Here is a 19,859-nt window from a genome sequence, read left to right as displayed (position 1 = left end):
GTTCCATTTCCCTTAGATGGATCTGTATTAGGAAGAGTCTCATATTCTTTACTAACCTATCATCCCCTCAAGGTTTTAAGAAGAATGAAAAATATATTTATCCAATATTTCTTCTTTTCAGCAAGAGGGGATGCTACAAAGAGCCTCACCTACCACTACTGGAGATAGAAGTCTATTTTACTGATCAGTTTCCTTATTTAGGCACATATTTGCTACCTGGAAACTCCTTAAGGAGAGATTATTTTATTTTCTATTCTATCCCCAGTGCCTAAGAATAGTGTCAAGCATACAGTTGGCACCTGTTAGATATATTTTAAATTTTTTTTTAAAGATTTTAAGTAATGTCTGCACCCAACATGGTCTTCAAACTCACAATCCTGGAGATTAAGAGTTGCACACTCCAGAAACTGAGCCTGACAGGTGCCCTCTGTTAAATATTTCCTGAATGAATGAATAAACTCTTTGACAATAATAGGTATATTGTGGGAGGCTTTGATATGCTAAATTAAACTTTATATCACTTCAGTTTAACACATTGCGATTCACCACATATTCCTGAATAAATTCTGCATGCTTTGCTCTTGTTAAGCAATGAGAAGGTAACGAATGCAGATGTCTCAGTTTTGGCAAGGCATCCATCACCTCTGTACTTCATCTGTGAAATGAGGTGCTGAAATAGATGGTGCCTAGGATTCCTTCTAATTTCTGTGATTAAGACATGGCTCCTGTCCTCAATGGTCACAACAACTATAATAACCTTGGGTCAGGGCCAGAGGTAATGTTGATAAGGAGGTCCAGAAAATTATTATGACTTCAGTCCCAGAATAAGCAACTATAACGCCACAACTAATGTGTAGTCCTGCTCAGAAATTATGGAAGGACACAACCTTCCTTTTTATTTTTATTTATTTATTTTTTTTTTTACAACCTTCCTTTTTAAAACACAAGTTCCAACCTTGAATACTAGATGGAATCTACCATAAAGGGGGGTGGGGAGGGCAAGGGGTCTCAGTGATCTGAGCTTAGTTCTCTGAGTTTCACCTTCCTGAAGTCTTCTCGATCTACTCACTGTGGTCTCAACCATCCTGGCTCCCAAGAATGATGTGCTACCACCTCATTGATCTGACTCGAATGTGAACCACAGACCCATTCTTCGTCTTCCCTGATACAGCTGAGATTCATCTGGGTCTTTTGAAAAGGTTCTTCCAAACTCTAACGGAGCACACAGGGAAATAAACACAATAACTACAGGGAAGCTACAGAATTGGGCTCACACAGAGCCCAAGCTGGCTGTCTTCTGTGGTTTCCAGGCTCTGTTCTCTTCCACAAACCATCAGGGAGAGCCAGCCTGAAGCCTGAACAGGATGCCACGATTCTGCCTGGAATTACTTCTTTCCTGGGTTACTTCTTCCAAGGTCTTGATCTGTCTCAGTGCAGAAGGCATTCCTGGAAGTTCCACTTCAAAACCCTGTACTCAAGCCTGGCAAGATAGAACCTTGCTACCATCTTCTATCTGGGAAGATAAATCCTCCTTCTGGAGCCATTCAAGGCCACTGACCTCCATTCTGGGTCTGAAGGAATCACCTTACCCTCTCCAGGTGACTGATACCCACAGTGGCCTCACTATCAGAAAGATCCTTGCTGTTTAGACAAGGAAGACTGTGGCTTCATCCTTACTAGCTCCTCATTATCCCCACAGCATTCTAGAATAACATACCCACAGCATTTGCTCTACAGGATCTACATGCATAAGTCATAAGCAGGTGTTCCATCAAGAAAATTACCATAAATAAGATGGAGGCGAAGTTCACCAAGTAACCCGGGAAACGATCTTTCCAGGTCAGCTTATCTTCATCATCCTGGGGAAATAGGAGAGTACAATCAGATGGCACAAACAACAGAAATATCGATTTTCTCTCAAATTTGCACATTGCATATCCTTAATCATTCATTACTCTTCTGTTCTCCTAGTCTCTGATGCTTTACCCTCCATATCCACAACAGCCCTCCAAACTTTGTGATTTCTAAATAGCCTGGAAAAACTATGGTGGAAAGAGGAGAAGATTTGATTCCAGCCTCATACCAAGATGAAATTTCAGTGATCAAACGTGTGATCATTTCTGACCCTCTATTTCTTCATCTGTAGAATGGGCACAGTCATGACACCCATCCCACCTACCACACAGAATGGTTTTCTTTGCTTTGTATCATTTTAATGAGAAACATGTGAACATAATGAAGCAATGGACAAATGACATTTAGAAACCAACCATTGAGGGATGCCTGGGTGGCTTGGTGGTTGAGCGTCTGCCTTTGGCTCAGGGCCTGATCCCGGATTCCTGGGATCAAGTCCCACATCAGGCTCTTTGCATGGAGCCTGCTTCTCCCTCTGCCTGTGCTTCTGCCTCTCTTTCTGTGTCTCTCATGAATAAATAAAGTCTTTTTTAAAAAAAAGAAACCAATCATTGAGCAGCATCTTAAAATAAGTCATTCTTTAAATGAAACAATAACCATTTGCCTTCAATCCTAGTAAGCGTACAAATCACCTACAGTTGCCTTTCTTCAAAGAACCTATATGTGTTATCATTTGTTTCCTCCAAAATGACTGTATTCTCCCCTGGTCAAAAAAGCACACATATTGAGACAGAGATGAGGCTGGTACCTTGCAGTCAATCTGTTTGCTAACCCTACCTTTTCCCCTCAGACTGGGTCCAGTTTACCCAAGTGACTGTCCTGGGACAGCCATGCCACCAACCATAGTCCTCCTCAGGCAAACTCCAGGTGTTTTGCCCTGGCAGAGCAATGCCAACAAGGCATGGATGGCAGAAATCTCTGCTGATTCGCTGCCATTTAACTGGAGCCCAGGCATTGATTTCTCTGAGCTGCTTTTCTACAAAGTTAGAATTGGTGCAGTGTCCTGTCTCTACCAAGGTTGTGGTGAAGCCTCACTGGGGCCATGTGGGTAAAGGGCTGTGAAATAGCAAAACCCTCCGTGCTGGAGGAGTCCTCACGCATCTCTGTAACAAGTCCGAGTCAAACTCAGCAAGTCCACAGTCCAGGGCTTCCTGCTCTATTTTCTCTTCCCTTCTCCCCCTTATTTCAGAATACACCGGATTTGGCTCTAGCAACAGTGCCATCTAGCCTTTGAGAGCTTGTACTGTAAGTTAAGGGCCCTCCTGGCCTGAAGGACATCTTTCTAAAAGCCAGTGGGTGACCACTGAGTTCAGACCTTGGCACCCAGGCATGGTGGGGAGACAGAAGAAAGTGGATATGATTGCTGCCGTGGGGGGCTCACAGTCTAATGAGACGGAAGGGACAACCATACCAAAAAGCTTTAGGGATCACTTGCTGTTTGGAAAAGAGGGTTATCTGGAGGGTGAGCCTTTGGGCAACTTGAGAAAAAATGTGTCTTTCTCACTGCATGCTGGAATTCAGCACAGGGCTGAACTGGCTCGATAATGGAAGCAGGAGTGAGTGTTAGGGCAGAAGCCATTCAGTGACTAGCACTGTCATTTCCAGATGACATAAGCAAGTGATACTCAACTTTCATAGACAGCTTGACCAAATCCAGGCTCTAGACTTCGAGCCTAGCAGACTTTCCATCATACAGTGAGAATGGGTAACTATAGGTCAAACTATTCTGAATACATGGGAGCATATAAACATATTTCTATTAGGACTGAAAGAAGGCTCATTCATATTTTAAGTTAGGCCAACATTAAGAGGGAATAGAGCTTTCTTTTATTTACCTCCTTCAGTGTTAATTCTTAGTTTCACTCACACTAGTAATGTTTTCCTGTAAAATTTTGATGAGGAACACTGGCAATGTGCGGTGGATGATAACACTTAATAGGGATTCTGAATGGAAATATGGCGGAGTGTGGTGGGCTCTTTGTGAGGCCCCTCAGGGCTAGGAAGGTTTTGATGATTCTCTCTTTTCCTGTTCTCTGACCTAGAGACGAGAGGTTCTGCCTTAAACCCCAGCGAACGAGGAATATCCATGAAATATCAGGAATACCATTGCTCTGAAATATCAGTGGTGATCCAGGAAAACTCTAGAGGTTCCTTTGGTCACCAGTTCCTCCCTAGAGGGGCTTCTGAGTGAGGAGCAGGGAAGGAGGGGTAGAAAAACCTATGCTCGGTCCGTAACATGAGGGAAGGGGGCGAGAAAAACCAGTCAGTGAGGCTGAGATGAGGCTTGGAGTGGCCCTCAGGGCAGAGTTGGATAGTGTCTGGTGGACACTAGACAGCATAGGTGGATAGAAATGGTGGAAGGGGAAGTAAAAGTCAAGGAGCAGGAAATGTGGCCAAGGACAAATGGGCTCAAAGAAAGAAGTACAGTTGTACGGAATGACTAATAAACCTGTGGGCAAAGTCAGGCAACTGAGATAGTTTTGGCTAAGGCTTCCTGCCAGTGGTTGTCCACGTTCTTCAGGCCAGAGATCAAGGGGGATGAGATGTCTGTGGACTATCCTCCACCCTGCAGTGACAACCCTGTCCCAGATAATGAGTTTTAGTTCAGTTCCACTCAACAGACACAGTCTGAGCCCCCTGGAGGGCCATACTCTGGTCTAGATACCTGAGGACGTGGAGGGCAGAAGGCTCAGCTCTGCCCAGAAGGAACTCAGAGACCACTAAGGAGTCAGAGGAAAGGCTTCTCAGAGCTAGTCCTGGTAAGGAACATGGTGTTTTTATTTTGCATAAAAATGAGACATAAGTAGAAAGCAACTGAATTGGATATCCTCTCAAAGCAGTTATCTGAAAGAAAAATACTCATTCTGATATAGATATTCTGGTGTTTGTTGAAAAATCACCTTCTCTCTCATGTTTACCCTGATGAGTTGTTTTTTTTCTGGAAGTCACAGTTTCCAACATACACACAGTTCTCATATATGCAGACACTATCCAAACACAGGAGCTGAGAGGAACACAAAGAATGCAGACTGCTTCCAGGCTCCCAAAGTTACTAGTAAAGATGACAGTGAGTAAAGCTGCCTTTATGTGTTACAACTGACTCCGATAGTGGAAGCTAACTGGAACTCTCCACTCACTGGCACATTAAAGAGGTGAAGATTCATGGCAAAATGCCATTAATTTAAATACACTATGCAGCAAAGTCCCATTGCCAACATACAGGATAAGAGAAAGAGAAGCAGGCTTGGAAGCCGAACATCTGAGTTGAACTCTTGCCACTAATGCTTACTAGCCAAGTGACCTCGGAAAAGTCCTAGAACCTCAGTTTCATCATCTATAAAGTAATTATATTCTTTATTTGCCAACTACATAAGATAGTCATACCACACCAAGTTACCATGTGTCTTATGTTGATTACCAACCTATGGAGAGCTCTGAGCCACACACAGAGGTAAGTGAGAACTCTCAGTACCTCCCTCTCCTATTTTTTTTTATTTTTTATTTATTTATGATAGTCACAGAAAGAGAGAGAGAGAGGCAGAGACACAGGCAGAGGGAGAAGCAGGCTCCATGATCCCGGGTCTCCAGGATCGCGCCCTGGGCCAAAGGCAGGCGCCAAACCGCTGCGCCACCCAGGGATCCCTCCCTCTCCTATTTTTAAAAAAATTTCTTTCTTTCTTTCTTCTTTCTTTCTTTTCTTTCTTTCTTTCTTTCTTTCTCTTCTTTCTTTCTTTCTTTCTCTCTCTCTTTCTTTCTTTCAGAGAATATGTGTGTGCAAGTGGAGGGTGGGGGTGGGGAGGCAGGCAGAGGGAGAAAGAGAGAGAGAGAATCTTAAGCAGACTCTGCTCTGAGTGTGAAGCCGGATGCAGGGCTCAAACCCATGATGCTGAGATCATAACCTGAGCCAAAACGAAGAGTCAGGTGCTCAAGAGACTGAATCACCCAGGTATGCCCCCTCTGTCTCCTTTTAACAAGGAAGGTGACAACTTATATCCCATCTTAGTGGGAGAAGCAATATGTAGATCATGGGGGAATGCCTGTGAGAGCTCTGTAAGCTATAAGATGTTGTACAAAAGTAAGATCTCATCAGCTTCATGATTATATCAAAAGCAGGTGATTAGGAGGCACTTTCCTCATTTCCCCATTGTTCAAATATAAGCCTAGCTGTCATCTCTTTGTCTTTGCTTTGGGTCTTTGTTTCTGGACTGCAGCTCCCCCTTCTGAGTCTCCAAACAGCACACAGCATAGTGAATATTCACTTAAAACCACCAAAATGCCCTTTTGGCAGACCGAACAGTTGGAAATGGGAGCACTGAAAGTGCAACAGGTGAGAATACTATTTAAACAAATCCCTTGGAGAATGGTTTTAAAAAGTGGCCAATCATCCCTCAGTTGTTTTATTTTTTCACTTTTAAGGTGAAATTTAAACAGCAAAATGCACTTTATTAGTGTGCACTTCTGTGTGCTGTGAACATATACTGTTTTGTAGCCACAACCACAATCAGGATGAGGAACAATTCCAATTCACTCAATATTCCCTCTACCTTGTCCTTTTGGAGTCCAGCTTCCCAATCTCCAGCTCCTGGCATGAGTGCCTTTAGTTTTGCCTTTTCCAGAATGCCATCTAAGTAAACTCAGACAGCGTGGAGCCTTTTGAGGCTAACTTCCTTCACTTATCATGACACAGCTGAGATTCAGCCGTGTGGCATTCTCAGGGGCTTGATCTTTCCCATTGCTAAGTAGTGTCTCAGTGTAGGGATGTGCCACGGTCCATTTACCTAGCAGTAGCTGGGAGATGTCTGGGCTGTTTCCAGTTTCTTGTGATTACAAATAAAGCCATTATAAGTCTTCATGTACTGGCTTCAATGTGAGCATAGGTTTTGGTTTCACTTAAGTAAATACTAAGTTGTGGAACTGCTAAGTCATAGGGCAAGTCTATGTTTGATTTTATAAGCAACTGTAAGACTGCCAAAATGGCTGCGCCGTTCTGCATTTGTACCAGTGATGATGAGAATTTCTTCCTCTACTTTCTTTCCTTTCAATAAACTCTTTACTTTAGAAGAGCTTTCAATATACAGAAAAGTTTCAAAGATGGTACAGACAGTATAGGTGTATACACTCAGTTTCCCCTATTACATGAATGTGGGTATAATTTTCACCACCAATGAACACATACTGTACATTATTATTATTACCTAAAGCTTATACTTTATTTGGATTTTCTTAGTGGTTACCTAATATCCTTTTTCTGTTCCAGGGTCCCACCCAAGAGGCCACATTATATTTAATGATCATATCTCCTTAGGCTCCTCTAGACTATGGTGGTTTCTTTGTCCTGAGGACGTTGTTTTGAGGGGTACTGGTCAAGTATCCTATAGAATGTTCCTCAATATAGGCTTAGCTTAAGTTTTCCTCATAATTAGACTAAAGTTATGGGTTTTGGGGAGGGAACTCAAGGGCATGGGCTCAGTGGAATGTCCCAAGCTCAAAATGTCCCAGAGGAATGAATCTTCTTTCTCCATAAACCTTCTTACCCTTCTTCTTCACCCCCTGGCTCAGTGAACTGAACCACAACCCTTTGAGCCTGAGAGAAAGCCTGAAACTGAGGCATTTTCTTGGGCTATTTCTTTCCCAACACTCACCTGCAGCTGCCCCAAGTCCTACAGAATCTAGCTCCATAACCACTTTCCTTGTCTGCTTTTCCTTTCCTTTCCACCACTGGCACCCCAGTTCAGGCCATGAGCATCCTTGGTCTCGTTACCTTCTGCTGTAACTGCTGATGTCCTTGTCTCTCCTCATGGACTATCAGCTCCAGGAGAGCAGAGACCATGTCTTATTTGTCTGCAACTACCTGGTGTTTAAGCACTGCAGCAGGCACATAATGCAAGCTAAATAAATGTGCAGCCAGTGTGTCTCCTATCAGGTTTGTGGACCTGAACTCTGGACATATCTAACCAGCCTCACCTGGGTCCCTGTCTGTGCAAGGAAGCAAGGAGGGCATGGCCTCGGCACTTAGAATTCAGTGAGGCCAATGCTAGGTAGGAGAAGAATTGCCACTTCCTTAGCCCTGCCTTTAGGGACACTTTGCCTTAGTTTCCTGAGAAAAGGGATCCAACCACTACAATAGAGGGAGAACTGAGGATGAAGAGGGTTGATAGTGCTTAGATGGGGCTTCTGAGTGAAATCATTTGGGGGAACTACCTATTTCCAATGACAAGGCTGAACCAGGACTGGTTAAATCTCATGACCAATAGGAGCCAGTCCCAGGCTGGGGCCCCATGCAAGAGCAGGACTGGGAGCTTGACTTAAAAGGGGGGTTAGGTGGAACACTAAAGAAAAGTCTTAATACAGGTTCAACTGTGTCTGAATAAGGGTCAAACAGCAATAGCTTGTTTTAGTGTCATTGTCAAGAACGTAAGCCCTCCAAGTAGATCAAGTGCCATTCCTGAGGTCCTTGTGCTAATGCCTCTGATGTACCACGATTTGACACAGCTGGTCACAGGAGACACAAATACATGGGAGACTCAGAGGATGGTGGGTTGAATAGGGGTGAAACACTAGGCAGAGAGGGGAAATGAGAAGAAGTGAGAGATACTTTTCCTTTTTTTTTTTAATTTTATTTTATTTATTTATGATAGTCATACAGAGAGAAAGAGAGAGAGGCAGAGACACAGGCAGAGGGAGAAGCAGGCTCCATGCACCGGGAGCCTGATGTGGGATTCGATCCCAGGTCTCCAGGATCACGCCCTGGGCCAAAGGCAGGCGCCAAACCGCTGCACCACCCAGGGATCCCGAGAGATACGTTTCCATTGGAGCATCCCTGGGGCAGAGGTGAGGTGAGGACCCAAGAAAACCTAGGGTCGCCTGGGCTCTGGGAGAGGAGGGATGACAGCCTGTCTTGTATGGCTGCAGGTCTCAGGGTTAAGGAGCTTCATTTACTTTCATAGGCTGACCCATTGGTGCACCACTGTCAGGGGGACCCCCGAGCCCATTTTCAGATGGAGGTTAATATCTGAGGCAGCCTACATCCTAAATTCCACCACTCACAGGACAGCGTGTATGTAAGAGGCAGAGATGGGATTCAGTGCCCTTTTACTACATAAATGAGAGCCATAGACTGAGAGGAGTTACGCTGTGAATTTTTGGAGGCCTCTACATAAAATACTAAGGAAAAAGACAGTGAGGCCCGGGCTGGAGGCCCGCAATCTGTAAAATGGGGCCATAAAGTTGAATTTAAAAGAAGAAGAAGAAGAAGAAAAAAAAAAAACACATTCTCTGCTCGTTTATCTTCTTTCGTATCCTTTTGCTTCTTCCTTGTGAGAGCTGGACATCCCACCAGCCCGGTTGGGAGAGCCAGCAGTGCCCCAGAACCATGCAAGGCAGCTGAGTCTGGAGGCAGCTGCCTGGGTCTGATTCCCAATTTGCATACCTACTATGTGGCTGCAGGCGTGTGACTAACTTCTCTACACCTCAATGCCCTCATCCTTAAGAATGAGACTGAAAGTAGTGGCAATTGTGCAAGACAGCCTCTGTGAAAATGAAATGAGGTAACATGTGGGAATCTGCATGGGTCTGTGCTTGGCACACAGTACACAGTACCTGTTACCTAATATCATTACCAGCATTACTATGGCTTCATCTACCAGGGGCCTTGGCGCTGGCTGGAACACATTAGGTGAAGTGTCCTTGTCAAAGTAAAAGAAACCCCAGTTCACTTTGGGCAATGCTTCCTACAGCACAGACCCAAGGGCCACTCTTCCTGTTCCAAAGCTACATAACTATCCTGTGTGGCCTCCTTCTGCCATTCTGGTGCCACTCTGCCCTCAGACATGGCTGCTCAGTGCTTCCTCTGCTGGGTGAACCTTCAAGAACTCTCAAAAACCTCTACTCTAGGAACAGAGATGCCACCAACTTTATGACCTTCTCTCTCTCTTTAGTTCTCCCTCCTAAAATAGCTCCTCCTCCAGAAAGCCTTCATGGCCTGTCCAGAAGAGTAAGGCCAGCTTTTGAGTGCATGTTCCTCCCTTCACTGAGCCTGAGGCCCTGCAGACTGGTCATGGTCCCTACAGTCCAAGCACACACAGCCTCTTTAGCTAAGCCCACCAATCCTGCTCCTCAGCCCTATGGACCTACCCATGACTAACGCCCAGAGCCAGCTAGAGAGTCTAGAGATAGAGAAAGACTTTTAGGGACAGAGTCTCAACGGAGGAGGAAAGTCTTGGCCAAGGAGCATGAGGGAGTCACGTGGCACAGCACCTAAGTCTACATGCCTGAAGCCCAGGGCTGAAAACAGTATAATTTGTGGCTAAAATGGAAAACATTCTTTAATCCTCCCACTGTTTGGTTTTCCCAGCAGACATAGAAAAACAGACTCTGGCTCCCTGTCTCCCGTCCTGAGGTCCAGCCTGCTTACTTTGACCCCTGAGGCTCCCCAAATAGCTTCCTGCTTCACTTTCCTGACCTTGGCCTTCCTGGGTTCCAGTACTGGGCTAAGCTCCTCTCCCTCCCTGACCCCAGTCCCCACTGTTCCACCAGGTGCCCTGCCTGGTTTCAAACTGGAGACAGCCCCTCCCTACTCACTCTCTCGAGGGGACACCCTTCTATACTGTCCCTCTACAGGACTCCATGTCTTTAAAAGGACTGGTCTGGGCTAAAGCCATCAGTGCCCTCCACTAGTACTACATGTGAATCCTTAATATGCCACCTCATCTAGAACATCACACAAAGGCCTTAAGCCAAATGACTTTGGACTAAGAATGCATCTAAACCCCGTGCCAGACTCCAAGGCTGACATGATCTGGGCTCTGGCTCCTCTCAAATTTTATTTCTCACCTTCAATCCCTTGCTTACGCCACCTCTGTCCATTGGCTTCCTTCCTGTTCATTGAACATGCCAGCTGGTTTCCACCCCAAGACCTTTGTCAGACTCCTCTTCCACCTCTTTACCCAGCTGGGCACTCTGCCCACCCTTCCACTCTCAGGTCTGTCCCCATGCCCCATGGGGTCTGTCCCAATGCCCCAGTCCCTCCCCCCTGGCCCTTACCAATCTCGATCACAGCCCTCTTCACTGCCAAAGTTATCTTGCTTATTTGTCTCCTGTCTCTTTTAGGAAAACATTAAGCTCCGTGGGGCAGGCAGCCTCTGTGTCTAATTCCATGCTGAATCTCCAGCACTGAGGTCAGCCTAGCCCACGGGGTTGACATGCAAGTATGACCCAGCAGGTGAACATTAGCTTGCCAGCAACAGCCTAGCTCGTTTTGGTAGTGCTCAGCGCTCATAAGGTTGAGCTTGTGTATTTAGTCTCTGAGTACAGCAAATCTAGTTTCACACAAGAGGAGCCCACAAAACAATGTTGTAGTGCTGCGTTGCATTTTGCACCAGTGCCAAGACCTATGGAGAAGATGCAAAAGGTTCATGGTGACTTTTCAACGTATTAAGAAAAATAGTCAAGTGCAGGTCCCACTGGCATGTGCCAACGGGGACAGCTTTTCCATGGAAAATGCTGCAGGGAAGTGTTCCAGGCTGCGACGGACACCCAGCTGTGTTCTGATCCACCCTCCTGCCTCCAGGCAAGGAGGCTATAAGCCATCCTGGGCAATCAGGAAGATTCCTGTGACAGAGGCCCTACAGCCACACTTAGGTCACATATTATCTCTTAGTCTAACCCACAAACCTCTAGCGTCAGTCTGGATCCTTTCATTACGTTCTAGCCCACAGAACAGAGAACTGATCTGCAGATGATTTGTTTACAAATGGGAAGTTCCTCATGAAATCCCTCCTTATTCTTGCTTTCTTCAGCCTCCATACTCTTTTTCTTTTCTTCTACCAAACATATATGGCTCTACATTCCTGTCTGTATCTATTACCTCCGTACCATGGCGATGCTCTCAGAGGGTATCCAGGCCTTATCCTGCTGGGGCAGGCACGAGCCTGGCCCTGGAGGCTGGACAGGAGAGAGTTGGGGGTTCAACCCCCAGCAGATGCTCAGGCCAAAGAGAAGATGGGGGCCACTGTTGTGTGTGTGGGGGGGGTAAGGCTGGAATGGGACACCCAGGCCAGTGTCATTGTCTCCAACATCAGCTAATCATCACAATCACTCAGGGAACTTTTCAAACTACACCAGTTTCTGGCCTTGCCCCAGATCTACTCAGTCAGAATCTTGGGGGTGAAAGAATCTGGTTTTGAAGATATTTCTGGGGAAATGCCATAGATCAGCCCAATTTGGGCACTTCTGTTCGTTAAGACTCACCCCTCCCTCGCTGTTTCTGCTCCAGGGCCTGTATTCCTGTGGCTTGCCCCTCTGTGAACAGAGCTTTGGCGAGGAGCTCACAATGTGGAAGCAGGCTTGGGGACCATGCCTTTAGGAGCAGAGTGTCCACACAGAATCTGTCATGTCAGCTGCCCTGCTGGCCCAGCCCCACTGCCAACTGGCTCCTATCCACACACCCCCACCCCGCCCTCCCACAAGCTGACTACAGGGACAGAGCTGGCACCAACTAGATCGAGCGCGGGGGTAAATTTCAGATCTACTATGCTGTGTTGGCAGCTCACGGAGGGCCAGAATGAGAGGTGAGAGTACCCCCTGGCCTCAGCCATGCTTGGAAGGTGAGCAGCGGAGGCCTGGTTTGGCCTTCCAACCACTTGTGTGACATTTCAAAGAAGACCTGCCTAGAACAGCAGCTGATGACCTGACTTCATTTGTAAAGTTTACGTTGCATTTTGTGAATTTGTTGAGCTTTGAAATCTCCCACTGTGTGCAGAAGCAGCATCAGAGGCACCATAATAGGTGGTAGCTGCCCTCCATTCAAAAGCAGAGGGACAGGCTTCTCAGTCTGATATGTTGGTAACTTTTAAAGAGTGAGCCCTCTGAATGATTCCACATGCAAATGAAGAAATAATGAACTTTTCCCAGGAAGAGCACTCTGTTCATTGTTTTAGTAAGAACAGTCAATCTGTCCTGCCCTCAGCCCAGGGACAGAGCTGTTACTCTGACACCACAGTTAGATTGTTATGTTGTGCACATCTAAACCAGCGACAGTGTGTAACTAGGACTGCATGAGAAACAATTGCTCAGGAACTTGCAACAACAGTAAACTGGCAAAAAGGCACTGTAATTAGCTCTCATCATGGTGTTCTGTGACAACTAAACTTAAGCCTGCAATGTTTGTTGGTTTGGTTTCAGATTTTGTTAACTAGTAGACAACAGTGGTTAGTTGCTATTCCTCTTCATTAAAAACCGGAGTCAGAACAAATGGAAAGGAATTACAGCAAGGAAGACTGGGTAAGACATGCAGAAGGACTCCCTAGATCTTCCTCAAACCTGGGGTCCCTGATCAAGGAGGTGTCCTCCATTACTCTTCAGGAGAACAGTAATCTCCAATGCCAGCCCTGGCACCTCCTGCTAGAGACACACCCACATCCACTAGAACACGTACTCTTCAGCAACCCATTCTGAAATTCAAAAGTGAAATAATCCATACAAGATGTCTCCTTCCACATGGATGGCAGGTGAAGCGACATCCTGCCCCATACACGCATGCCTCTCCTTTGGGTTCTGTGCCCTCTATGACCAAGAGTCTGCTCTGTCCGGCTAGGTGGAGGATATCCCAGACAGAGCCACAGAACCAGAATAGAAGTCAGTGTCCTTGGCATGCCTCACCAGGCTCTGGCAGAGACAGGGAGAGTGGGGCAAAAGAGAGGAAGAAAAATCTAGAAAGGGGAAGAAATGGAGGAGCAAGGAGGAGGATGGTTGCTGTTGTTGAATGCATGGGTAGTCTTTGCCTAGCTTTTTCTGTTGCCACTGCCCCACAGGGCTCAGGATGAAGTTCGGCCCATAGACGGTTACTGAGTGTTTGCAGATCCCAGCATGGAAGGGCAAACTTGGCTTCCATGAATCCAAGCTGACCCATAGCAGCTGCTGCAGATGACTAGCACCAGGCCAACTGGTGAAGAAGGGAAGGACCTGAGGCCTGATGCTATCAGCAGGACCTACTTCACTGCTGCACCACCCGGCCCTCCTTTGGTCCATATACAGACCTTGTCATCAGCATCTCTGACTCCTCAGCGAGTACTGAGTTCAGAGAATCCATTTTTTTGACATGGTTACAATATGTTAAAAGGCTGGTGGGATCAGGCCTCTCAGATGCCACTAGTGCCCTACTTGCCAGACTATTGAGAAGAGGTGCTGACAAGTCCTTTTACAGTGATATTGTGAGTGTCTACTGTGCACATGGACTGTGCTGTCCTCTAAGACTCTCAATATCATGACACAGACAGATGGGTAAACAGTTATAGTGCAGTGGAATACTTTCTGGGATATGGCCATGTCCAGAACACTGTGGAAGAATGGTGGAAGAACTCAGAAAAGACTAAGGGGAATGCATGAATGAGTGCTTGCATACACATGTGTGCATACATACACATTCAAACACACATAATGTTTTGTGGTCTGTGAGTGCCCCAGGACAGTGATTCTGCTTAGCTAACGTAGTGGTCCAAGACTGACTATTCTATCCATCCACTCACCCATCCACCCACCACCCATCCATCCACCCATTCATCCATCCATCCATTCACCCATCGATATATCCACTCATCCATCCATCAACCCATCCACCACCCATCCATCTACCCACTCATCCACCCAACCATCCACCCATCGATACATCCATTCATCCACCCAGCCACCCTCTCACACACGCATCTATACGCCCACTCTTCAATCCATACATCCACCCACCCATTCATCAACCCATCTATACATCCACTCATCCATCCACCCACCCATCTACCCTTCTATCTACCCACTCATCTATCTATCCACCCACTCATCCATTCACCCATTCACTCATCCACCCACCCATCCATTCACTCACCCTTCACGCATCTATCTACCCATTCATCTATCCATCCACCTATCTATCTGCCTATCCATCCATCCATCCATCCATCCATCCATCCATCCTTTATTATGTGCTTACTATGTTATAGGCACTTTTTAGGATGCTTTATGTATCAGATCCCATTTATTCTTCACAATAACTTTGTGAGAGAGGAATTATTAGACCTGTTTTACATCTGGGGAAATTAGGACCCAGAAAGATTAGTTACTTGATCAGGGTTACACCAGTACATTAATAAGTCATTGAGCTGGAGTTTTAATCCAAATCTGAATAATTCCAAATCTTTGTTCTTTTTATCCTTCCTGCATTCCTTACACTGTGTCCTTCAGAACACTGGATTTTCCAGGTATTCACAGATGTTCCACATGCACAACCTCTCTCTCCTTTAGGAAATATATTAGGCCAATGCATCCCAGAGGCTCTGAGAAGACTAGAAGTATCTCCACGTAATCCAACAATCACAGACCCAGCTGGCCATAGGACTGTTGGCTTCTTTGGCAGCCAACTACCTGTCCCATAGCAGTTTGGCAAGAGTTGCTCTATCCCCTTAACTGACCTAGGATCACAGATCAGGACTTCTGCCCTCCAGCAAGGTATTTTTTTCTTCAACCAGCAAATAATGATTTGACCTTATGCTAATCAACAACCTATCCCCTTGCACCTTGGAGATGTTCTTCTCCCATTGGCCCTTCACCTCTGTTCTCTCCCCTGAGCTGCAGGGATTCTCCATGAAGCAAACACAAAAGGTAAAGGGAATATCAGACCTCATGGAAGTGAGGGATTTGATCTGCGAGTTGGGGTTGCACATACACTGGAACCTTCTCATCCGCTCTCCTGACTCTGAGTCTTAAACTGTTACTGGCCTAGGGCAAGAACCCATATTCCTGGTTACTCTAGCTTCATACCACTCACTGCAGATGCTACTGCTGGGCTGTCAGGACAATGGCCTTGTTTTCAATGCTCAGCCTCTCAACCCTCAGCTTTAGCATTAAGGAGAAGATCTATCTGCATTTGCTTCTCAAGTTTCTCTTTCCATCCTGCTCATAGCTTTCTTCCTGAAAAACAGACAGACTGGCAGGACCAAGCCAGACATGCACACCTTGTGCCCAAAAGAGATTTTACTCACTGCCTCTCAAAGTAAGGCTGGGCCCTGCCTCTCCCCAGCCTACAGCCAAGAATCAGAAACCAAGGGTGACCCAATGCTGTGTCTATCTGGGGGAATCCCCTCCACTCTGCAGCCTCTCCCATATCCCTGTCCCCCAGCCCGCCCCCCCGCCCCCGCCCCAGGGAGTCAACACACGTCACCTCCTTGAACTCCAGGCCCTGACTCACTGCATTGTTGGGCAATGACTGCCTGGAAATCTGCAGCCTCAGCTGCTCCAACCAGGCTCCCTGCTCTGTACCACAGGGTACAGCCATCTCCCTGTATCATAGGCTAAGGGTTTGCTGTTTTGTTTTGTTTTTTTCCAATGAGCTCAAGTCATCTCTCGAATGCTTAACCCCCAGCAGTGGCTGGAGTTGGGTCCCAGGTCATGCACAAGCATCCCTTTACTTGGGAACAAAAGGCACAGCCTAACTTGAGAGCTTGGCCTCTCCCGACCTCAGCACCACTCACCCCTCTAACTCCAGACTCTGACAAAGGGCAGCCAGGGCTTCCTAGGATCATGCATGAGCCAGATCAGAATTTATGCATGATGTATTGTTTTATTTCTAATACAAAAAACAATGAAGATTGAGGCAGAAGAGGGGAGGGAAATCTACCCCCTTGAAAATGGCAGGTAACCTGAAAGAAAGGTACCAGGGCACCAAATGCCTGATAGAAATAAGGAGTTTCCTTCTTAACTCTTGCTTTCTCTCCTTCTTTCCATCCGAGTCATCATGATGTCAAGAAAAACTGCTAGGACAGAAGGGAAGGAAAGAGATTCAAATTCTCCTGTCTATGGGCACCCCTGTTGACTTCTTCTCTCTCTCCTTCTTGAGTGTGGGGAGGAAAGCATCAGGCAGCTACCCCAGGGCTGCCCTGGAGTTGAGGGTTCACCGTCCCCACTGGGCTATGGTGAAGAAGTACTCCTAAAGGCAGGTTCTAGTCCTGGCTCTGTGATTGATTTGCTGGGTGACCATTCAGGAGCCAAAGGAAAAAAAAAAAAAAAAGCTTAAATTCCCCACTACCAGATTTTACCTTATAAAAGTAAAACGATTTTCAGAACTATGCTCATTACTATGCCCACCTCACTTCTTCTCTCAAAGCTTCCAGCTCCCCTACAAAGCTGGCCTCTGATCTTTTTGCAGACGAAGACTCTTGGGTGGCTGGGTAGTCAGCAATTAACCTTAACCAAAAAGAGGTCTGGTATTTGCCCCTGGCGACTTCAAATACCATGCCTGATGGGAGCATCTTTGTCTGTCTGGGGGATCTGGCCACCAGACAGTAAAACAATGTGATTTATGATGGGGTCTTGGGGCCACATGGCATCAGTTCTACCCCCAGACGGGCTAGAGACTAAAGGTCAGCCATGCAGGTGGTATATGATCAAGGTCCAAGAAAAACTTTAGATACCAAAGCTCTGGGCAATTGTCCTGACTGGCAACACTTTGTGAGTGCTGTCACACATTGATGCTAAGAAAGTGACACTCTCCTGACCATATGGGGAGGGGATACTGGATGTTCTGTATTTGGTACTTGGACTCCACCCTATGCACTTCATCCCTTGGCTGATTTCAATCTATGTTCCTTCCTGAAATAAACTGTGCTAGCTTTCAGCAAATTCTGTGAGTCCTTCCAGCAAGTTAGCAAATGTAAGGGAGTCCTGGGGACCCCCAGACTTGCGATCTGTATCAGAGGTGAGGGTGGTCTGTGCAGACCAGTCCTCCTAACTCTGCAGTTAGCTAACTCTCCATAGCTGGCCTTAACTTTCATGGTGGATAATACTGAATAACAGAGTACTAGATGGTTCTTCCACTGGGGGAGCATGCTTCCCCTAGTGGTCTGTGAAACTGGCCTAATAAGGACTCTTAGTTCATGAAAAGATTACACGGATAGCCTTAAATCTAGCAGTCAGCTTTCAAAATTGTATAAACGCAAGCACAAATTGCCAGAGTGCCAGGGTTGCAATTTTTGGTAGGATGGGTAATCCTTCATAGAGACAGTGCTAAAGAGTTCCACAGTATCCTCATGGCACCCTTGGCGCTTGGTCCACGCTGCCGACATATGCTCGCTGCTTTCTGTGCTGCTTGGTTATCTGCGTGTCTCTGAGCACATGAGACTGTGAGCTCCCCGAGAACAGCGATCCTCTCTTACCCATCTCCCACTTTCCGGAGATTGAGGCAAAAGGTAACACACTAAGCATTTGATGAAGTGACCTGGGATTGTCAATCCTTCCAAGACAGTAAGAAGTTGTGTCCATGGATGTGTGGTTAGCTAGCCCCGTAAACAGGTTCTCTTTAATCTGTGAGCCCACAAAAAAATGTTACAAGTCTGCTCCTCTCCAAAAAGATAGCCAAAAGGAAAAATCAATGCAGAAGTGGTAGCATGGGGGCAAGGAACACACTTGGGATGTGGGAGACCAGGGTCCTGGTAACAGCCTCATAATCCTTGGTGGCTTCTGGACCTTAGACAAATCACTTGACCTACAACTAGGTCTTCTCACCTTGAGACAGGAAGAAATAGTGTGGCATCTACCAACGTTTCCGCCCACCCCCATACCACCTAGAGGTGCTAGGAGGTAATAATTCTAAAACTCATACTATCACATTTCAGATTCCACAGACATTTTTGAAGCATCTACTACCTGTTAGGGACTCTAGAAGGCATTTCCACACCATTGTTTCTTTCCCTTACATCCTCACGTTCTGGTGTTGGGGGCTAATAGTGAGGCAGAAGCCATGAGTGGGGGTACAGATGACACAAGCTGGCCGTGAGCTGTCATTACTGAAGCTGGGTAAGAGGATCTGAAGGTTCACTCTACAGTCTCCTCCGTCTCTGTGCATGTTTGAAACACTCCAGTAACAAATGTGCTTAGAACAATCCTCTTGGCCACAATGTGAGGCAGGCCTTCCTAGTCCCACTTTAACCATGGGGAACCACGGCAGAGCCAAGGAAATGTGGAGGTTCTGCACAGTGCTGGGGAGAGCTGGGTCTGGGACCAGATGTTCCTATTTCCATGTGATCTCCCCCAGCCCCAGCTCCCTAGCTCCCCAGCTCCGGGGAGGTGACTGTCCCACACAACTGGTTCCTGCTCGCTCAGAACCATGCCTGACCTCAGACTGGGGTTCTTTGAAGGTACAGGTTTGCTTCCAGGAGAAGTCTACCACTGCAAAAAGTTGAAGAGATGAGGAAAAACATCTTTCCACCTTCCTTTCCTCTGCCAGGGGCCCCTTTCCACCTTTCACTTGAGAAATAAGGAATATAGGGCCTCCTCAAAGTCACAATCATCACCTGGAAACATTTGCTGAGTTCCCAAGAGCACTGGGTAGGCATTGTTAGAGGCTCTAACACTGTGTAGCACACAGACCTGCCCCCTCAGCAACTTTAAGTCTGCTCACAGTGATATTTTTTAAATTTACTCACAAACTGTACAAAGAGACAAAAATATCACCAGAATAGTCTTCATCTTCAAATGAGTTTGCTCTAGAATGGAGAGGGGACTGCCCATCTCTTTTGCAAGGAAGGAATTCTGTGTTAGTGTGTGCATGTGCATGCGTGCACGTGTGTGTGTGTGCAAGCACTTGCATGCATGTGCACTGATTCTGTGTGTGTGTGTGTGTGTGTGTGTGTGTGTGTGTGTGTGTGTGAGGGCAGAGGGGATAGATGGAGCTAAGCAAAAAGAAACACACTTCTCGAAAGCCACACCAGGAACCCAGCCATCTGCAGTGCTAGAGCTGGCTGCAGCTTGCGTTTGTTTGGAAGTTCAACCTTGGGATCTATAAAATTTTCCCCAAATAGCCCCTTGAAGGGAAAAACAACACAGCACAAGTAACAACAACAGTACTTGAAAGCATGGAGACATGTTCAACCATTTCCTTTACCCTGACTATATTTTGCCAAGGC

General features: G+C 46.4%; 1 protein-coding gene across 1 annotated transcript in view; it reads right to left on the bottom strand.

Annotated features, from left to right (window-relative positions):
• Positions 1 to 19,859, bottom strand: part of ANO2 (anoctamin 2) — a 340,778-nt gene that overhangs the window by 74,741 nt on the left and 246,178 nt on the right. Inside the window, exon 15 of the mRNA XM_072766166.1 lies at positions 1,785 to 1,859. Within this exon, the coding sequence (XP_072622267.1) occupies positions 1,785 to 1,859 (75 nt within the window). The remainder of the gene's footprint in view (positions 1 to 1,784; positions 1,860 to 19,859) is intronic.

The sequence above is a fragment of the Vulpes vulpes genome, chromosome 8 (genome assembly GCF_048418805.1).
Source record: "Vulpes vulpes isolate BD-2025 chromosome 8, VulVul3, whole genome shotgun sequence".
In the NCBI taxonomy this organism is placed as follows: domain Eukaryota; kingdom Metazoa; phylum Chordata; class Mammalia; order Carnivora; family Canidae; genus Vulpes; species Vulpes vulpes.
This window is presented reverse-complemented; position numbering and strand designations above follow the sequence as displayed.